The sequence below is a fragment of the Oreochromis aureus genome, linkage group 11, assembly GCF_013358895.1.
Source record: "Oreochromis aureus strain Israel breed Guangdong linkage group 11, ZZ_aureus, whole genome shotgun sequence".
NCBI lineage: Eukaryota > Metazoa > Chordata > Actinopteri > Cichliformes > Cichlidae > Oreochromis > Oreochromis aureus.
In genome coordinates, this window is record NC_052952.1 from 16,530,086 (window position 1) to 16,547,759 (window position 17,674).

At 36.9% G+C, this 17,674-nt stretch overlaps 1 protein-coding gene across 1 annotated transcript; it reads right to left on the reverse strand.

Annotated features, from left to right (window-relative positions):
• Positions 1-14: 14 nt before the first annotated feature.
• LOC120442641 lies at positions 15-9,459 on the reverse strand. The gene is made up of 20 exons (XM_039619510.1): positions 9,324-9,459; positions 9,185-9,221; positions 8,353-8,416; positions 7,640-8,023; positions 7,267-7,554; positions 6,894-7,193; positions 5,682-6,056; positions 4,884-5,171; positions 4,493-4,792; positions 3,776-4,153; positions 3,193-3,480; positions 2,812-3,105; positions 2,051-2,080; positions 1,604-1,942; positions 1,216-1,512; positions 1,006-1,120; positions 827-874; positions 374-400; positions 153-197; positions 15-72 (listed from the first exon to the last, which is right to left on the reverse strand). Exons 3-20 carry the CDS (start codon positions 8,402-8,404, stop codon positions 15-17), a joined length of 3,906 nt encoding a protein of 1,301 aa, XP_039475444.1. The 5' UTR covers positions 8,405-8,416; positions 9,185-9,221; positions 9,324-9,459.
• Between the last annotated feature and the right edge of the window lie 8,215 nt (positions 9,460-17,674).

A 17,674-nucleotide genomic window follows, 5' to 3' on the forward strand; every position in this document is an offset into this window, starting at 1 on the left:
CATTCATATCAGGGTTACAAACGAAGGCTTTTTTTGTTTTCCTTACCGGAAAATCGACTCCAAATGGACCTCCTATTTTGAAAGCAAAGCATTGTTAGTTGGTTTGTTTTACTGTATTTCTTCAGTTTGCAAAACAAACACTGATGATATACCTTTTTTCTGGCCTTGGTGGTCTGTCTCTGTCATCAGGGTATCTCCTAAATGTTTTGTGAGACAATTAGGAGTCAGTTTTTAAAAAAATGCAAGGTACCGTCTATGCCTTACTTTCAGAAATAAGGCACAGTCTATACACAATAAATCACATGAGTCACTTTATTTCATTACATGATACAGTGAAGAGAACAGTCACGAAGGAATCCTTCAAAATGGTTACCTGGATAATCTATCCCAAAGTGATCTTCTGTGAAATTACAGGGAGAAATATTTACAGGGTTGTTTTGGTGGAGACATTAAAAAAGAAAGAAATAACAGTTATTAACAAATTAGGGACAACATTTTTCACACATGCTTTTACAAATATTAGCTCAAACATCACATTTATAGACATCAGGTGTTTAAAACAACAATTGCAACCATCAACTTTTTTTTATCATGTTGCTCATGCAGCCCATTCGACCATCTCAACTTCATTCTTCTGTGTCAGATATAATATGACTGATAAAACTTATTTGCATTTAATTAATATGGATATGTTGTTGAAGCAGGCTCTGGATGCTTTTAGATTCTTTTGAATCATTTTAGAACATCTTTAAAGTGTGAACTCCAGGTCTTGACTCATGACTGAATTATGTCATTATTATTCACTTTTTATGTTAAAATAACTTGCCTTTTTTCTGGTCGAGGTGGTGGTTTCAGTGATTCATCTGTGTGTTTCCTATATTTGGTTGGAGGAGAAGAAAAACATTTTCAACTTCAGAGTCAGCGCATTGTAACATCGTTACACAGACAGCTGCAATGAATATCAGAAATATGATATGATATAAATTAATGTTATATTTCCTCAACCTTTTCCTCCAGATGAACACTGCAAACACTGCAGCTAAGGTGATTATGATGAGAGCTACAAATGAGACTGGAAAGGCCACTGGAGCAGAACTTTTAAACCTGTACGTCAGTGATCCTTTTGATGTAGATACATTTGAGGTTAATAAACACAATTCAACAGATGAAATACTTGCATAACATACAGAATATAGATAAAGTGTGTCTGCTAACCCTTCACATTTAAGCTGACTGTGTGGGCTTGTTGCCTGTTACGCCAAAAGATAGCATTACAGGTGAGGTTTCTGACTCCATCTCCTTCAGTAACAATAAAAGTGATTGTGGAAGTTGTCTGCCAGGTGCCTCGTGACATCATGATGTGTGAGACCTCACTGGTGAGGTGAGAGACACTCCATGAGAACACCGGAGGATGTGATGAACATGTGTGTGTAACAGAACACGAAACAGTTATAGTTGAACCAGCATCAACTTCTTCTGGAACGGGGGTCATCACTGGTTTTTCTGGAGAAGCTGAGCATGACAAACACAAAGAAGATTATACTTGATACGTAGAAAGCAATGTGTTTGTCACATTTCAGTGATCTATAGTGGGACTCCAAACCTTTCATGATAATAAATACACAGCTGTTGTTGAATGTATGTGTCTCATGTTCTTTCTGTGCATAGAAACAGAAGGGTCCGTTGTCAAAGGGCTTGATGTCATCAATCTCCAGTGAGCAGTTTCCCTCATTTAGATTTCCTAACATTTTGGTTCGGCCCTTAAAATGGTCAATTACATAGCTTTGGCCATTATGGAAGATAATGTCTCCTTTTTTTTTGGACCAGATGCCACGGGTCATCGGTTCATCCTCTTTGTACTGGAAACTGCAGGGAATCACCACACAGGAGCGAGTCAAGGCACTAAATCTTAAAGGGACGTCGGCAGGCACAGCAGAGGTTGCTGTAATGGGAAAAAAAACTAATGTTAGATGCTGGTTTAAATTAATCCTCTTGAGATCTGACATGATGAAAACAAAAAGAGTTCCAGAGTGCTGAGAAGTGCACTTACTGTAATTTTCAAATGGATCTCTCTCATATTCTGGGAAAATGATAAAAAACAATTAATAACAATTCAACATCTGTTCGAGTATTTTTGTTTTTTTGGAAAGTTAGATGAAAGTAGGTTTCATGTGTAAGGTTAAAGCCATAAGCCTATTGGTTCAGATTTATAAAAACAGTTATAAGAGTTGAAAAGTGTTATAAAAATTGTTGGTCCCTGGACAATAATGGAGACAATCTTTTAAATCTAGATGGAGGCAGGTTTTATACTTTTCTTTCTAGTTTTCTCTTTACAAATGTTTTGTGGCACTTTTCATCCATCCAGCAATCTTTCAAGTTTCTTCTGCTGATCAAGTTTACACTCCTAGAGGTATTGCAGCCTGTCTCTGATGTCATAGGGTGAAAAGTGGGATACACCCTGGACAACTTGCCCATCTATTGCAGATCTGGCACTTTAATGCAAAATGTCTTTCTGAATACATTATCTAAAAGTTTTGTATTTTTCCCTCTTTTCCCTTCTCAGTGACTTCCAGCTTATCACTCAGCTATATGTTTATATATAATGCCCAAATCAAACACGCTAGCTTTAATTCTAGTCAAGCTAATGGCTTCCTCTTCTTCTTGTGTATGTGCTAACCTGAGCTAATTGGCGGCTGGCTTTATTTTTTTATTTTTTTTACTAATCTAACAAAATCAGTTTTCCAACAGAAAGCTAATAGGTATATTTTGTAAAGTATCAAACGATCAGGAGGGCGACATGTAGGAACTCACGTTTTACAGTAAGAGTTGCAGATGTTGAGAACTCTCCACTAATAAACTGCGCAGTGCAAGTCAAAAGTTTACCATCATCACTTAGGGAAGGAATAAAAGTTAGATTTGACACTATAGTGTATGTATTGTTGGGAGTCTGTTTGGTGTTTAATGAACTTTGCATGTTGTTGTAGTTCCAGATGACACTTGGTGTGTTTTTCCTGCACTTAAAGATCACAGAACAAGTGACATTCTTCGCCATGCCCTCTGTTAACTCCCCTGGTGGTTCATTCATAGTGATTTCCTGAAATGGACCTGAGCAAAAAAGTTAGAGTGAAGCGTAATGATAGCAATTAATAGCAATTATTGTTGAATTCAAATAAAACCTCCCATTAAACTTACATTCAACATTGAGTGGAATTTCCTTGGTGGCTTTCTGACCCCCAGAGTAGCTAACAGTACAAGTCACACTCTGGTGTTCTTCTTTTACTTCCCAAAATCGTTCTACTGTCCTTTCCCAAATCCCATCAGATACCAGTGTGTCCGTGATCTGGTCTTTTCCAGGTATACCATTTAGGGTTACAGTTGGGGGAGCAGAAATACATGCGTGGCGCACACTGCAGGACACAGTGCCCTGCTCTCCCACTCTGGGAGTACCAATAATATTTAGCTCTGGTTCTGGTGCATGTTCTGTGAATAAGAAATATTTAAGAGCCATAGTGATACAGTAACTTCTGAGTTCTATGTTCCAGAAATACAAATGTTTATATAATTGTAGTATTTTTAACAGCCAGTTTGTGGGAATTAAATTCATTGGTTACTCTGTTATACTGAATATTTTACTGCACATTTGTTTGTTTGTCTTTTATATAGAAGGCACCAAAGCAACAAAATAAATTATAAATGACTGAATGTAGAGACAAGTGAAGTCCTGACTCAAGCTTTCTGTAATCATTTTTGGAAATGGGAGTTCAATGACACTTACCTGAAACACTAAGTTCAGTAGATCCATCATAAAATGAGTGACCTACGGTGTGGTAGGAAGTAATTGAGTTCTTATCTATCCATGGATAAAGTCGGTCATGGTTGTGGGACATCTCCAGCCTTTCAATCTTAAGACTACAGTTCTGCTCCACCACTGATCCAATCAAGCTTGTTTGACCATCAAACTTACTAATAACACTCCCTCCTTGGTTGAATACAGCTGGAAATCCATTGATTTGGTACAAGTACCACATCACTTTAAGGTCATTAGGTTGGGAGCTTTTGTAGGAGAATTTGCATGGAATGATGAGACATGATCCCTTCAACCCAGTTATGGTGCTTGGTGCAGTGAAGGACCAACCCCGATTGAGTATGTTTCCTGCAAAAGAGAAGATACTTTTGAAGCAACATTTAATCTTAAAAATAAATCTTAACAGACATAGACATAGCCAACATGACCAGAAAAGAAAGAGAAGAGATAGCAGAAGCTGCAAGATGAATAAGCTGCAATGTGATGAGGAACTGAGAAGCTGTTCACAAAAGAACAAAATTGCTGAAAAGCACACTGTGAATAAAGACTTTGCAATCACACTGCCGAGTCGGGGTCATTCCTACCACACAAACAACATTCATTTTTTTTCTGGTATATATCTACTCTAATAACTTTTCATCTGTCTGGCTGAGCTGTTAAATGAAGATAATTACTCTTTGCACTTACTTTTTACCCGCAGGCTGATGCTCACTTCTTGTGTTTGCCCCCCCTTGAATTCTGCAAAGCAGGTAACAGATCTCCCGTTGTCGCTGGGTGAAGATTTAAATGACAGCACGGAGACAGTCCTCCACTGAGTCTCCCCCTGTACCTTTTCTGTATTAGTGGATGCTGCCACACTGCCATAGTTCCATGTGAGAGTTGGTGTATTCTTGCGGCATGTGTATAAGGCAGTGCATGTTAATTTGCTATCATACCCTTCAAGAAATTCATCTGATATAGAGCTAATATTCAATGGTGAAATGGAGCCTGAGATATAAATGATAAATAGAGTTTTCATGTCACATTAAATTCAGTACATGGAATCTATTGCATATCAAATACGTCACATGGTACTCACATTCAGCATTCAGTGGAATCGACTTTTCGGCACTCTGACCCGCAGGGTAGTTAACAGCACAACTTACACTCTGGCGCTCTTCTTCTACTGTCCAAATTTGAATAATTTTCCTTTCCCAAATCCCTTCAGATACCAGAGTGTCCATGTACTGGTTTGTTCCAGGTAAATCCTTTAGGGTTAGGGTTGGGGGAGCAGAGAAACATGTATGCCGCACACTGCAGGACACAGTGCCCTGCTCTCCCACTCTGAGGATACCAACAATGCTCAGCTGTGGACCTGATGCATGTTCTGTTAATTTAAAGCAAAAATTGAGAGATATAGCAACACAGCAACTTCTGAGTCATTTGCACAAAAATAATAACTGCAATTAAACTTAGTTAAAAGTGATAGGAAAGGATAGAAAAATGCGATAGCTGAAAATAAATATTTCTCCACATTATTTTATGTCTCTCTCTGTAGTTTTAAGTGTTATTAAATGCATTTATTTGGTTTAGACAACACTGTGCTGGAAATAACTCAAGGTTCTAACTACAAGTTAGATGCAGAGGCAAATCACTGCAAGTTATACATGCACAAAACTAAAATATAAATAAGTAATAATAAAAAAAGATCTTTTATAAACTAGATAAGCTTTTGCCATGAGGCCTTAAGCTTGTTGCATTATACATTATTTTTTTTAAAAAACCCAAATTAAATCAGAGAGGAATCAGTTTGTCTTGGTAAGGTTTACTTTCTGTAGTAACTTAGATGTCTATCCTGGGAATTGAGGTTGAATTGAGGAAATTAATGAATGCTTACCTGAAACAATAAGTTCTGTAGAGCTATCAAAAAATGTATGATCAATAGTGTAAGATTCAATGCGGTTCTTATCTATCCATGGATAAAGTCGGTCACCGTTGTGTGACATCTCCAGTGGTTCAATCTTAAGACTACAGTTCTTCTCAGTCACTGATCCAGTCAAGCTTGTTCGACCATTAAACTCACTAATAACACTCCTTCCTTGGTTGTATACAGCTGGGTATTTATTCCTCTGATACAAGTACCATATAATTTGAAGGTCATTAGGCTGAGAGTTTTTGTAGGAGAATTTGCATGGAATGATGAGACATGACCCTTTCAACCCAGTTATGGTGGCTGGAGCAGTGAAGGACCAACCCAGATTCAGTATGTTTCCTGCAAAAGAGAAGAAGCTTTTGAAGCACTTTGGATCTTAACAATAAATAAATAAATATTGGCAGCCACCAGTGCTACCCCCCTGCCTCCTAGTAGATGCACGTATAGTATAAATTTGGAAACGGTAGAAGATTTATCAAAAGTTGTCCTGTGAACTTGAGCCAGATGACTTCATTCTTGACTTATTGCATTCTCATACTCGAGTGCCCATAATTGTGGAGTGACGGCAATACCCTCAGCCTTTTATGCCTGAAACTAAAAAAGGTCTTACACTCTATTTAAGACTAAATGAACTTGAGACAAAACATCTATTTTCAACTTTAAAGAATGATGACAGAAATACATTTGTGATCTTATTACTAATATCTAATTTCATCTTGAGTTAATCTAAACATGATGGAAGTTTTCTTTTAAAACATCTCAAAGACAGAAAATATTAGCCTCCATTATTTGTATTTGTAAAATCTAAAAAATCAGTTTCCGAATCAGGTCTGGTATTATGATAGATGCAAGTCCTCTGTCAGTCTTCGTATTTTTGAGATATGATTCAAATATTCATAAATGGTTAAAGAAATGGCTAATTGCTGATAATGGGTGCTGGTACCACTGGAAAACCTGGTCATTGGCCTATTATTATCGTTATTATTATTATTAGTAGTAGTAGTAGTAGTATTAAAGTACATTTCAAAAGCATGTACATAAACTATGATTAGGTAAAATAATTTTTTTTGCAGATGTAGTTTGTGAGAGAATACAAATGCAGGACAATCCTATAAATGCTGTAAGAGTTTTAGGTGTATTGTTAGCTGTTAAATTTAGATAAATATTTGTACTTACTCTTTACCCGTAGAGTGATGCTTGCTTGTCGTGTCTGACCTCCAGGGAAGCGTGCATAGCATATCAGCGATCTTCCATTGTCATTAGCTGATGCTGTAAATGTCAGTGTGGAGACAGTCCTCCACTGAGCCCCCCCTGATAACTTGCTAGTATGAGAGGAGGCTGGCATATTACTATAATTCCATGTCAGAGTTGGAATATTTCGATAGCATGTGTATGAAACACTGCAGGTTACTTTATTTGGATCTCCCTCCAGAAATTCATATGATGCAGAGCTGACAGTCAGCCCTGAAATGGAGCCTGGGATACAATTAAAAATGGTTAAATATCAAAGATGGCGTAGGATAAAATATAATTTACTTTTACTACATACATTGTGAGGTTAAGGTTTTAGATGCTGATGCAGAGCGACCACCACGGTGTTGGACATAGCACTCCACAGTTTGATATTCTTTCTCTATGAACAGAGTGGTTGTCACCATAGTTTTGGATCTTCCATCAGATAGAGGACTATGAGTTAGACGTTCGTTTCGCAGTGAGATGTTGAGCCTCAGACTTGGGGGATAAGTGGGACAAGTGTGGTAAACACTGCATTGCACTGTTACAGACTGCCCAACCACCGTGTTTCCAAAGATCTCGATAACCGGTGGATCTGCTGTGCCTTAAATAATAAAATGTGAAGAATTATATAGTCATATAACAACATAATGATCAATTTATAGTGAAAGCTCAAACTAGTTACCTACCTACTACTTCAACTGTTACAGTTGTGTCATAGAAACGGTAGGTTCCCCTTCCAACATTTTCCGGATCCACCCAGGGATAAAGCTTCTGACTGTGATCAGCCAAGGTCACTGGGTCAATCAACAGACTGCATGTCTGATGGTGTGAAGAACTATATACACGTGTTCTTCCTTTAAATATGTCCAGCACATCATTCCTGTTCCAGTTGTCAGATACTATTGGATATCCTCTGCTCACATATTGATACCACACTACACGATCTGGTCTTTTAGGTGGATACTGATCGTAATCATAACTGCAAGGGATAACAAGACAGGAACCCAACAATCCTTTTATATTCCTTGGCATTGTTACCTGCCAAGCACTGGAGCTGCACCAAATATATCCTGCAAGAGGATTGTGAGAAAAATGAAAATAAATTTTAAAATTAAATGCAAACAATATATATCTATATCTTGTATACAACATAAAATCTAAATATTTACACAGATAGATAGATAGATAGATAGATAGATAGATAGATAGATAGATAGATAGATAGATAGATAGATAGATAGATAGATAGATAGATAGATAGATAGATAGATAGATAGATAGATAGATAGATAGATAGATAGATAGATAGATAGATAGATAGATAGATAGATAGATAGATAGATAGATAGATAGGCTTGATGCTATACTTTGATTAAAAAGTGTTCCATTAATCTGTTACCTAGAATATAGTAGCACAGGATAAAATGTCCAAATCCAGACATTTTGTACATGGTATCGGACTCCTGAAATATATAAAATGACCTTGTAAGAATGGGTGAATGAGGCAAATTGTATAAAACGCTTTGAGTGCTCAGATACATAGGAAAGCATATATATATATATATATATATATATATATATATATATATATATATATATATATATATATATACACATAAGAACCAGTCAATACATTTTTTATATACTGACTTGTGGGAGTTACCTCATATTAATAAATTAATACTGTTTGAAGCTTTGACATGTTTCACGGTACGAAAACCATATCCAACCTTATGCTGTGAGGCTCTGATTTCTATTTCCCCTTTCAAAATAGATGTTATGATGTTGTAAACTATACTCAGTAAAAGTTCCAAAAGTTTCTCATAGATTTTCTGTGTTTTGAAGTGACATTGTGTAATCTGGCAAAACTGCTGCATGCCTGTGTAGCCTGAGAAGTCATTAGCATTCTGTGGTTGAGTTAATCTTGTAGGCTAGAAGAAACGCAGTATTGTTAAAGTGTTTTGTTTTTTCTGGGAAATTAACCATCTGTGAGTTCAAACATAAATTCAATAAATTAAAATTACATCTCGCATCGGATTATGTCCTGATTATCTTGGACTAAGTAAAATTATAAAATAGAATAGAATAGAATAGAATGCCTTTATTGTTACGTCACATATGCAGACCGCCCTGCATAGGAATGCATGTAATTTAGGCTACATGCCAGCATGGATTTACAGTAATGCTTTACAGGAGCTTGTACTACGATGTCATAACTTAGGTTGAATTACCTGTTATGTAGCGTGGCTTGTGTGATGTTACACAATACTGAAAGAGAACAAGATGTCATGAACATCACACAATTATAATTTTATATAGTCTTTTTGTAAAAGATGCATGACCAAAGATGTTTAATCTTTGATACCTCACCTCTCTGTTGAATGGGAGCTTGATCCTGACATGAAAGGAATCTTTACTGCTTTATTTTAGCACACCAACAATTTCTTAGCCTCTCTGCACACCACAAATCTAGCCACTATTGTGCTTATGTGTTTTGTGGGAGAGAGAAAAAGTGAGCTCACTACCACTTCTGATTTAAACTCTCCCCTAAATCTTCCAGGTCCTAAAGCCTTCCCCATTACATTTCATTTACACTGTTAGTTTCAAGCACTATGGGAATAAGATCCATAAATTTAAATTTAATATTGCTCAGTTGTAGCTATTGTTGATATAATTACCTATTACTTAATTACTTTTTTTGCTGATTAAGTGGTAATAACTTGCTAGTTATACATCACTACTTTCTTTTTTCCACTTTATTATCCCAGTATTTACTACATTATTATTGAGCTGTAGATGAAATTGCTTTTGAAAATGTAAAAATGTCAAAAGAACCTCTACTTATTTGACAGTTTTGATTTCATGAGGAGCTGGCTGGGGTTCTGTCAAGGTCAAGGTCAAGTTTATTGATATAGCACATTTCCAACAGCTCATGCTGCACAAAGTGCAACCAAAATAAGTGAAATGCAAAACAATTGTGCAATAAAATATAAAAGAGAAAAAATTAAACAATAAGACAATTAAAAAAAGTAAAACGAGAACAACTAAGGCTGTTAAAGCAAAAGAAAAAAATATTTGGGTCAATGTGATGGCTGCCTTTTGCAACAAGGGGTGTTGCAGCACCGCCAGCACCCCTACTCCCCTCAGCCTTCAAATGTAACTGCACAAGTTGATAGATGACCTCTTTTCAGGTTCAAAAAGACATAGTGGGTACCACCCAAAATCTCACCTGCATCGATCCATCTGCTTCTATCTTAGTAGAAGATAGAATGTGTTTAATAGACAGCTGATGTTTCTGTGTACATTCCTTTTTTTAAACAGGCATTTTATATGTGCATTTCAAGTAGTTAAAATTATTCAGTAGCGTGTCTGACTCTTTCCTACGCTGCTTTTTTGTTTTTTGTGTGATGTTAGGTCCATTGTGTTACTACAGCAAATGAAAATGAAAGAAAAAGAAGTGAAGTCGGGCATGTGATGTTATGCTGAAAAGAATAACACCAAACAAGGCAAGATAAATTTTTTAAAGGACAAATATAAATTTATAACAAAAAGTATCAAATACAACCAATTATACTCTTTCCAAAATCAAATCACAGCATAATTAAATCATATATACAAAAAGCAGCTTCAATTCTGTTATGTCATGAGGTAACAGGACTGTAGGGATTGTTTTTACAAAGGGCATCAATTCCCTCAATTAAACCTTGTTGACAAAAATTGTTTTGCTCTATTAAAAAAAAAAGGTTTAAGTTTGTCCATTTAACCAAATGATATTATTATTGCTAATATTAAAGTAGTTATTAAATTAAGGTTGTTACTGTCATATACTGATAGCATCACTCCCTCCAGCTAGTAACACATTTAACACAGTCCATTGTGCTACATACTTAACTTAGAGAATAGAAACAAAGCATTGATCATGCTAGTGTAGTGGGATAGGTTTTGTATGTTCTGTTTCTGTATGGTGTCTGTGAACTCAGCGTGAGCAGCTGTCGCGTATTCTTCGCCAAAAGGCAAATCACACAAAGCCTCGTTCAACAACTCATTTGGAAGTACTGACATCTGCTGGTCATTCAATGTACAGCAGCCTTGCTGTGTGGCCTACATACCAGTATGTAATATGCATATAATTCAAATGCATTTAATAAAATAATATGAAATGTAAATGTAATGATGTATCACTTGGAGAATACTCACGTGAGGTCCTGAATAACACAAATACACACACACATACACACACACACACACCTAAACATCCTCTATAAGATTGATTTAAGAGTTAGGTTATTATTGGGAACTAGCATGTAAAAATGCTGCCTACCTGCTGATATTTTTCACTTTTTTGGTGGCTCCATAATGTCCTTACAATCTTCTTGCAAGCTGGAGATAATCCTCAGATTGACCTTAGATCCCCCCCAAAATTATTCAAAATAAAAGAAAGATTTAAAATAAATAAGATGAAAAGATTACAAGACATCCATATATACGCATGCATACAGTCATGGCCTGTTTAGGAATTGCAGGCAATCATGCCTAAACAGCTCGTCAAATATTTTGTAAAACTTCTTGAATTAAAGCTGAAAGTCTGCAATTCAGTCAAATTTATTATTTAATTTAAAATCCAACATGATGGTATACAAAACCAAACTACAAAACTTGTGTCTTTGTCCAGAAAATTATTGACCTAACTCTAAAACCTCTCTGAAGGTTGTTATTTTGTGTTGTTATTTTGTGTTTCACTAAACCATGCAATAATAATAATGATAATAATAATAATAATAAAAATAAAAATAATATAGAGATTTGTTTTAGAAAAAGTCTCACATAAATGATCAGAGACCAAAAAGGTGACAGGGGAAACACTTTGTTGTGATGTGTTGTTTGTTCAGTTAGCAGGGATGAAAACGGATGAAAGCGTAGGTTAATGGCACTGTGACTTTCTTAGAGGAGAAGAGCCCTTTTACTTATAGTCCTTAGTCTTTTGTATGTCTAAATCAGCCATTTCCTCGGGAATACATAAGAAGTCAGTTTGTCTATGTTCTGCAAGATTCACAATGACTTACTCATTTAAATCACTTGACACATCAGTACTATTGCTGTAGTCTGTCTGCTATTACCATCTTGCAAAACTCCGCTGTGCATGGTTTTCATGGTGATATCTTGTGTTAACTGTGGATTTGTTTCTTACTGTTACTTATTTCTCTTGATTGCTCATTTGGAAGTAATTAGACAGTTGTTGAATCTGCATATCAAGGCTTCATTTATCCAATATGTGACCAATTTAAATTTCTCATATGAACATAATTTATTCTTGTACTTTTTATAAATTCTTATAAAATATAACAATGTTCAATCTATTAGAATAAATCATGTTGAAAAGAAAGTAGTCATGTTTTCTCCTGAAACTGCCTCCTGGAAAAGGGTTCTGGAGGAAAAAAGGGGCTGCATCCTTTTCCATTTTCTCTCTTTTTGGAAACTTTCACCTTGTTCAGGTGCTGCATCTTCTGAACGGCCTGCCTTGGTTTGTCTGGCTGGACACTTGATCAGTGACAGCTGAAGCTTTATTTGGTATGTCACTGTTTTGGTACCTGATTTAGTGGTTTATAAGGAAGATTCAAGATTCTTTATTCGTCACATGCACATTATACAAGTATAACTAGCAGTGAAATGTAACCTGACCTCCTCGACTTGTGCAAAAGGGGGGAGAAGAAGAGCATTATATATTATATACATTAGGTGAATGTGCAGTAGTAGCATTGTATGCAGCAAGCAGATGAATGCTGTACATTAAGTGAATTAAGAATAGACAATCTGAACATTTTACAAAATAGACAATAAGGGAGTGAACCACTGTGGGATTTGTGGTGTGTTTTGGTGGTGATTTTGTGTGACAGAGCCAACCAGCGTGTGTCATATTGAGAGTCATGGAGCCAGCGAGGAAGAGAGGACATCGTTCTTCCTGTTGCTAGGTAAAAACCAAATAGAATTAGAATTCAGCTTTATTGTCATTGCACATGTCACAAGTACAAGGCAACGAAATGCAGTTTGCAGCCATTCCAGAAAGTGCTTTAGCCATAATAAAGATATATTACAGAATATATTTTGGCAATAATATAGATATATAGATATATTACAGAAAGGGGTCTGTTATAGGTATGAGGGTACAAAATATGGGTCTATTAAGGGTATGTTACAATGTACATGGTGTGAAGGTATGTTGTGAATATGCTATAACTATAAGTATGTACAGGCTATGAACAGGATATAAATGTGAAAACTATACAGAAATATGAAATATGAAATATAAAAACATAAAGAAATATGAAATATAAAGCTATACAGAAATATGAACTATGCAAATTAAAAACAGTTGTAGAATTAAAATTATCGTATTGTACAGAATGATTGTCTATACAGCATTTAAGGTAGTGCAGTTAAGATAAGTGAAATATGTGGATAACTCCTACAGAGGCTATATAAAGTGTGGTTGTGAGTGGTGGTTCAGTCCATGTTATTATTGTGTGTATGAGGGTACAGTTGTCCATTTGTTTGTTTTTGTCCATTGTGTGTGTGTTCAGTTATAGGTGGTTGTGGGTGTGTGTATGTTCAGTCCATGAGTGTAATGTGGGTCAGACGTCAGGAGGCAGAGTTCAGGAGTCTGACAGCTGTAGGGAAGAAGCTGTTCCAGTACCTGGTGGTCTTAGTCAGGAGGCTCCTGTAGCACCTCCCAGAGGGCAGGAGGGTGAAGTAACCGTATATGTCTTGTCTCAATGATTGATGCCCAGTAGCACTGACGCCATTGATCCACTACAGTTCGCATACCAGCCTAATCACTCTACAGACGATGCCACAACACACCTGCTACACATGACCCTGAGCCATTTGGTCTCCGGCAGGGGAAACTATGTTAGGATGCTATTTGTGGACTACAGTTCTGCCTTCAACACAGTATTCCCCTTAAATCCTTTCACCAAGTTGAAAGATCTAGGACTCAGCTCATCACTGTGTCAGTGGATCCTCAACTTTCTCAAAGATAGACCTCAGTCAATGAGGGTGTGAAATCATGTCTCTCCTGCTATCTCACTCAGCACTGGAGTGGAACAGCGCTGTGTTTTAAGCCCCCTGCTGTACTCATTGTACACCTACGACTGGTTAGCCACGTCACGCAATGCCTCCATTTCAAGTTTGCTGATGACACTGTGGGGGTGGGCCTGATCTCTGATAACATTGAAAAGGCCTACCCGGAGGAGATCAGGAACCTGGAGAACTGGTGCCAGGAGAATAACCTCTTCCTACACGAAGGAGCTGATTGTGGACTTCATCACACAGCAGGTGAGAATTACGAGCAGTAGTGCACCAGTGTGGCCTACATAACAGTGTGTAATATGCTTTTTAATGAAATTCATTTAATAAAATGAAATAGAGCATCGTCAGTGGTGTGCTAATGGAGTGAGTAGACAATTTCAGATACCTGGGTCTTCATATCACACAGGATCTGTCATGGTCCTGTGGCATAAACACTCTGGTGTCTGTTCTTCCTCAAAAGACTTAGAGACTTCCATCTACTTCTGAAGGTGCTTAAGAACCTCTATTCATGCACCATCCAGAGTATTTATACTTGATTTTTTATTTTTTTGTTTATTCTTGCACTTTCAGTGGTCGGGAATTACACAGCAAAAAGCATTTGACTGCAAGTCGTTCTGTGTATGATTGTGTAGCTGACAAATGAAGTTTTGAATTTGAATTTTATATGTGTTGTATTTTTCTTTTACCTGTTCATAAGCAATTTTCCTTCCAGGTCAACAAGATACATAAGAAATCCAGTATACATATAAGCTATAGTATATTATATGTAAATGTATCTGTCTATTGGTTAATTACAAAAGCACGTGGAGGCAGGAGCTCACAGTAGAAGTATACGCCCAACCATATGGGTGTGGGTTTCATATGGGTTTTTTTTAATCTATGTTTACAAGTGTAAAGAAGTCACTCAACTCAGCTCTGTAGAGTGGCTAATCATAATGAAGTAGTTCATTTCAACTTGTAGGCTCAATCTGATCTTCATATTTTTGGCAAGCAGATGGCACCAAAGATCACTGTGTTGAAAAGCTTTGAGTAACAAACCCTTAAGTGCTTCAGAAAGCTTCATTTGGTCATCACTACTATAGGAATAAAACCACAATACAACCAAATGGCAGCGACTTGGGTTGAGTGGTGCTCAAACACTCATAAGTTATACAGCAATTAGACAGCAATTACTTTACAAATGTTTGACAATCTCTCTAAAAGCAACTGCAGTCAGTCCAAGTCAGACTGTGACTGTTTGCAGAAAGCCTGCATCCTATCAGGTGACCTGTGGCAATCTTGCTTTGCAGGTTAGTTGCACAGGTTCAAATGTGGTCGTGAATCTGCAACATCCACAAACTCTGGACTTTCATTTGGTCCCCACAAGTTGCAGAATGTGTGAAATATGAAAATGTAATTATCCGCTTCTGTCAAAAGTCTGCAAGATGTGCAGACTCAGTGAGTGAAGATCCAGGAAAACATGACAAACAGCTTAACGGCAAACAGGCCTTTTATTGAGACTGATTGCAAAGGCGGTATAATAAAGGGGGGAAAAAACACAAAATGGGAACTGAAACCTACATTGAAGAAAACACCGGAAACTTTGACAACACATGAGCTCACCAAGAATAAAAAACAGGAAGTAGCAGGACATCAAGACCAAACACACTAACTTAACACAGACAACTGAGTAAACAGACAAAACTGACTTCACAAGGAGACGCAAAGGATGAAACATGAGAAAGAGTTTTAGGGAACTAAGACAGGAGGATGGGAATACGGGGAGACAGAAACTAAATAAAAGACAAGACGAGGGAAACAAAATAAGATGGAACATACAAAATACAGAGCTGCAGACTAGAAAATGTACATATGAAAGTAACTGTACATTCAAAACATGTAACAGAAATACATTTGGCCTGAATAATGTTTGATTATAGCATAATGCTTGTAACAAGCTCTCTTTCAGATGAAATGCTAAAAATATGTATTTTTTGTTTTTGTTTTCTTTTATTTACAGAGTTACAACCTGAAAATGGCAACAAATAGTAGGAATAAGCCATGAGCAAATGTGAAGGCAATTACAGAGTTAATTTGAAGAGAGTTATGCCTAATAAAACTGTTTAACAACTGAACTACTTAAAGGGCTTTTTTTTACTAACAAAAAGAATCAGAGAGAACTGAACTAATGAAACTGATAACTCAGTGGTGGAATGATTTGGCCTATCTAGTATGTTATGAGGACATGTTTTTGTGTAATTATTTGTTGCTTTGTGCAACTGGCAAATATTATTAAATTATTAAGTGTGATTGTTATTTTTAAATAAGTGTAGTGTTAGCTGGAGATTTCACACTTTTATGGTGGAACAGATACAGGACACATAAATTGTTTGGAACCTTCTGTGGACCTGAATACTGTGGTGGAGCTGATAATATACATACTTAGTAAACTGCCAAAGATAAGCAGTCTTTAAAATGATACATTTCTATACTTAAACAAAAGGGAAACTGTATTATTATTATTACTATTATTATAAATAATAATAATAACTAGAAAGCGAAAATTTCAGAAGAAATTTTATGTGTGCCTATGCCGCTGCTATTCAGTGTAGTTTGCCATTCATACAGCTACAGAGAGCAAAACTCAGAAGAGCACCCATTCTCCACCATGAACTATGGTAAAAACAAACACCGCTCACGCTTCACAGATAACAGCTTACAGTTTTGTGTAAAGATGAAGTTACTTCAGTACAGCGCCGATTTGCAGGCGCTGTGCACACAGGTTCATGAGCAGAAGTCCCATTGTACCACGGCAGATCCGACAATGTTTGCATGAACACGCTTTGAAGCATTACGTTATGGACCACTTTTCACACATGGTTGCGGTACCCAAACAGCTGGCTGTAGCTTTTCAACTCACAGCCCGACACACCCAAAAACAGCCGAGAGAGCACAGACTACGCCCGAGAGGCGTGATTGCAGGTGCCGCTCAGGTGGGTCCACCTCCCTGCAGCGGCACTGCAGACCACGCCCGCCACACACATCAAACACGTAAAATAAATATTTATGCACTTTTGCATTCACTTTCTGTTTTTGTTATTTTTACACAGTGTTCTGAATGATTAACAATGGTCTACAGCCAATCTTGTGTATTATTATACAAACTGTGGTTGTAAGATGCAGATAACTATTTAATAAAAAGCTAAATATTTTATATGAGAGTAAGAAAGAAAAGTATATCTGTGTGTCCCCTTTCCCTGTTAATGCCCTACCTGGCCCCTGGCAAAAGCTTTGCTAGATCCGCCCCTGCACAGTTACCAGCTGTCAGCTACACAAAAAAGGAGCTTGGTGTTTACAGGAGTGCAGAATTATTAGGCAATGAGTATTTTGTCCACATCATCCTCTTCATGCATGTTGTCTTACTCCAAGCTGTATAGGCTCGAAAGCCTACTACCAATTAAGCATATTAGGTGATGTGCATCTCTGTAATGAGAAGGGTGTGGTCTAATGACATCAACACCCTATATCAGGTGTGCATAATTATTAGGCAACTTCCTTTCCTTTGGCAAAATGGGTCAAAAGAAGGACTTGACAGGCTCAGAAAAGTCAAAAATAGTGAGATATCTTGCAGAGGGATGCAGCAGTCTTAAAATTGC

Excerpts from the sequence above, each read along its gene's own strand:
- LOC120442641 (XM_039619510.1), bottom strand. The coding sequence starts at position 8,404 with ATGTACAAAATGTCTGGATTTGGACATTTTATCCTGTGCTACTATATT. Across the intron at positions 7,194-7,266 it reads TAAAACCTTAACCTCACAAT|GCTCCATTTCAGGGCTGACT; the intron begins GTATGTAGTAAA and ends ATTGTATCCCAG. Across the intron at positions 1,513-1,603 it reads TGTATTTATTATCATGAAAG|CTTCTCCAGAAAAACCAGTG; the intron begins GTTTGGAGTCCC and ends TGTCATGCTCAG.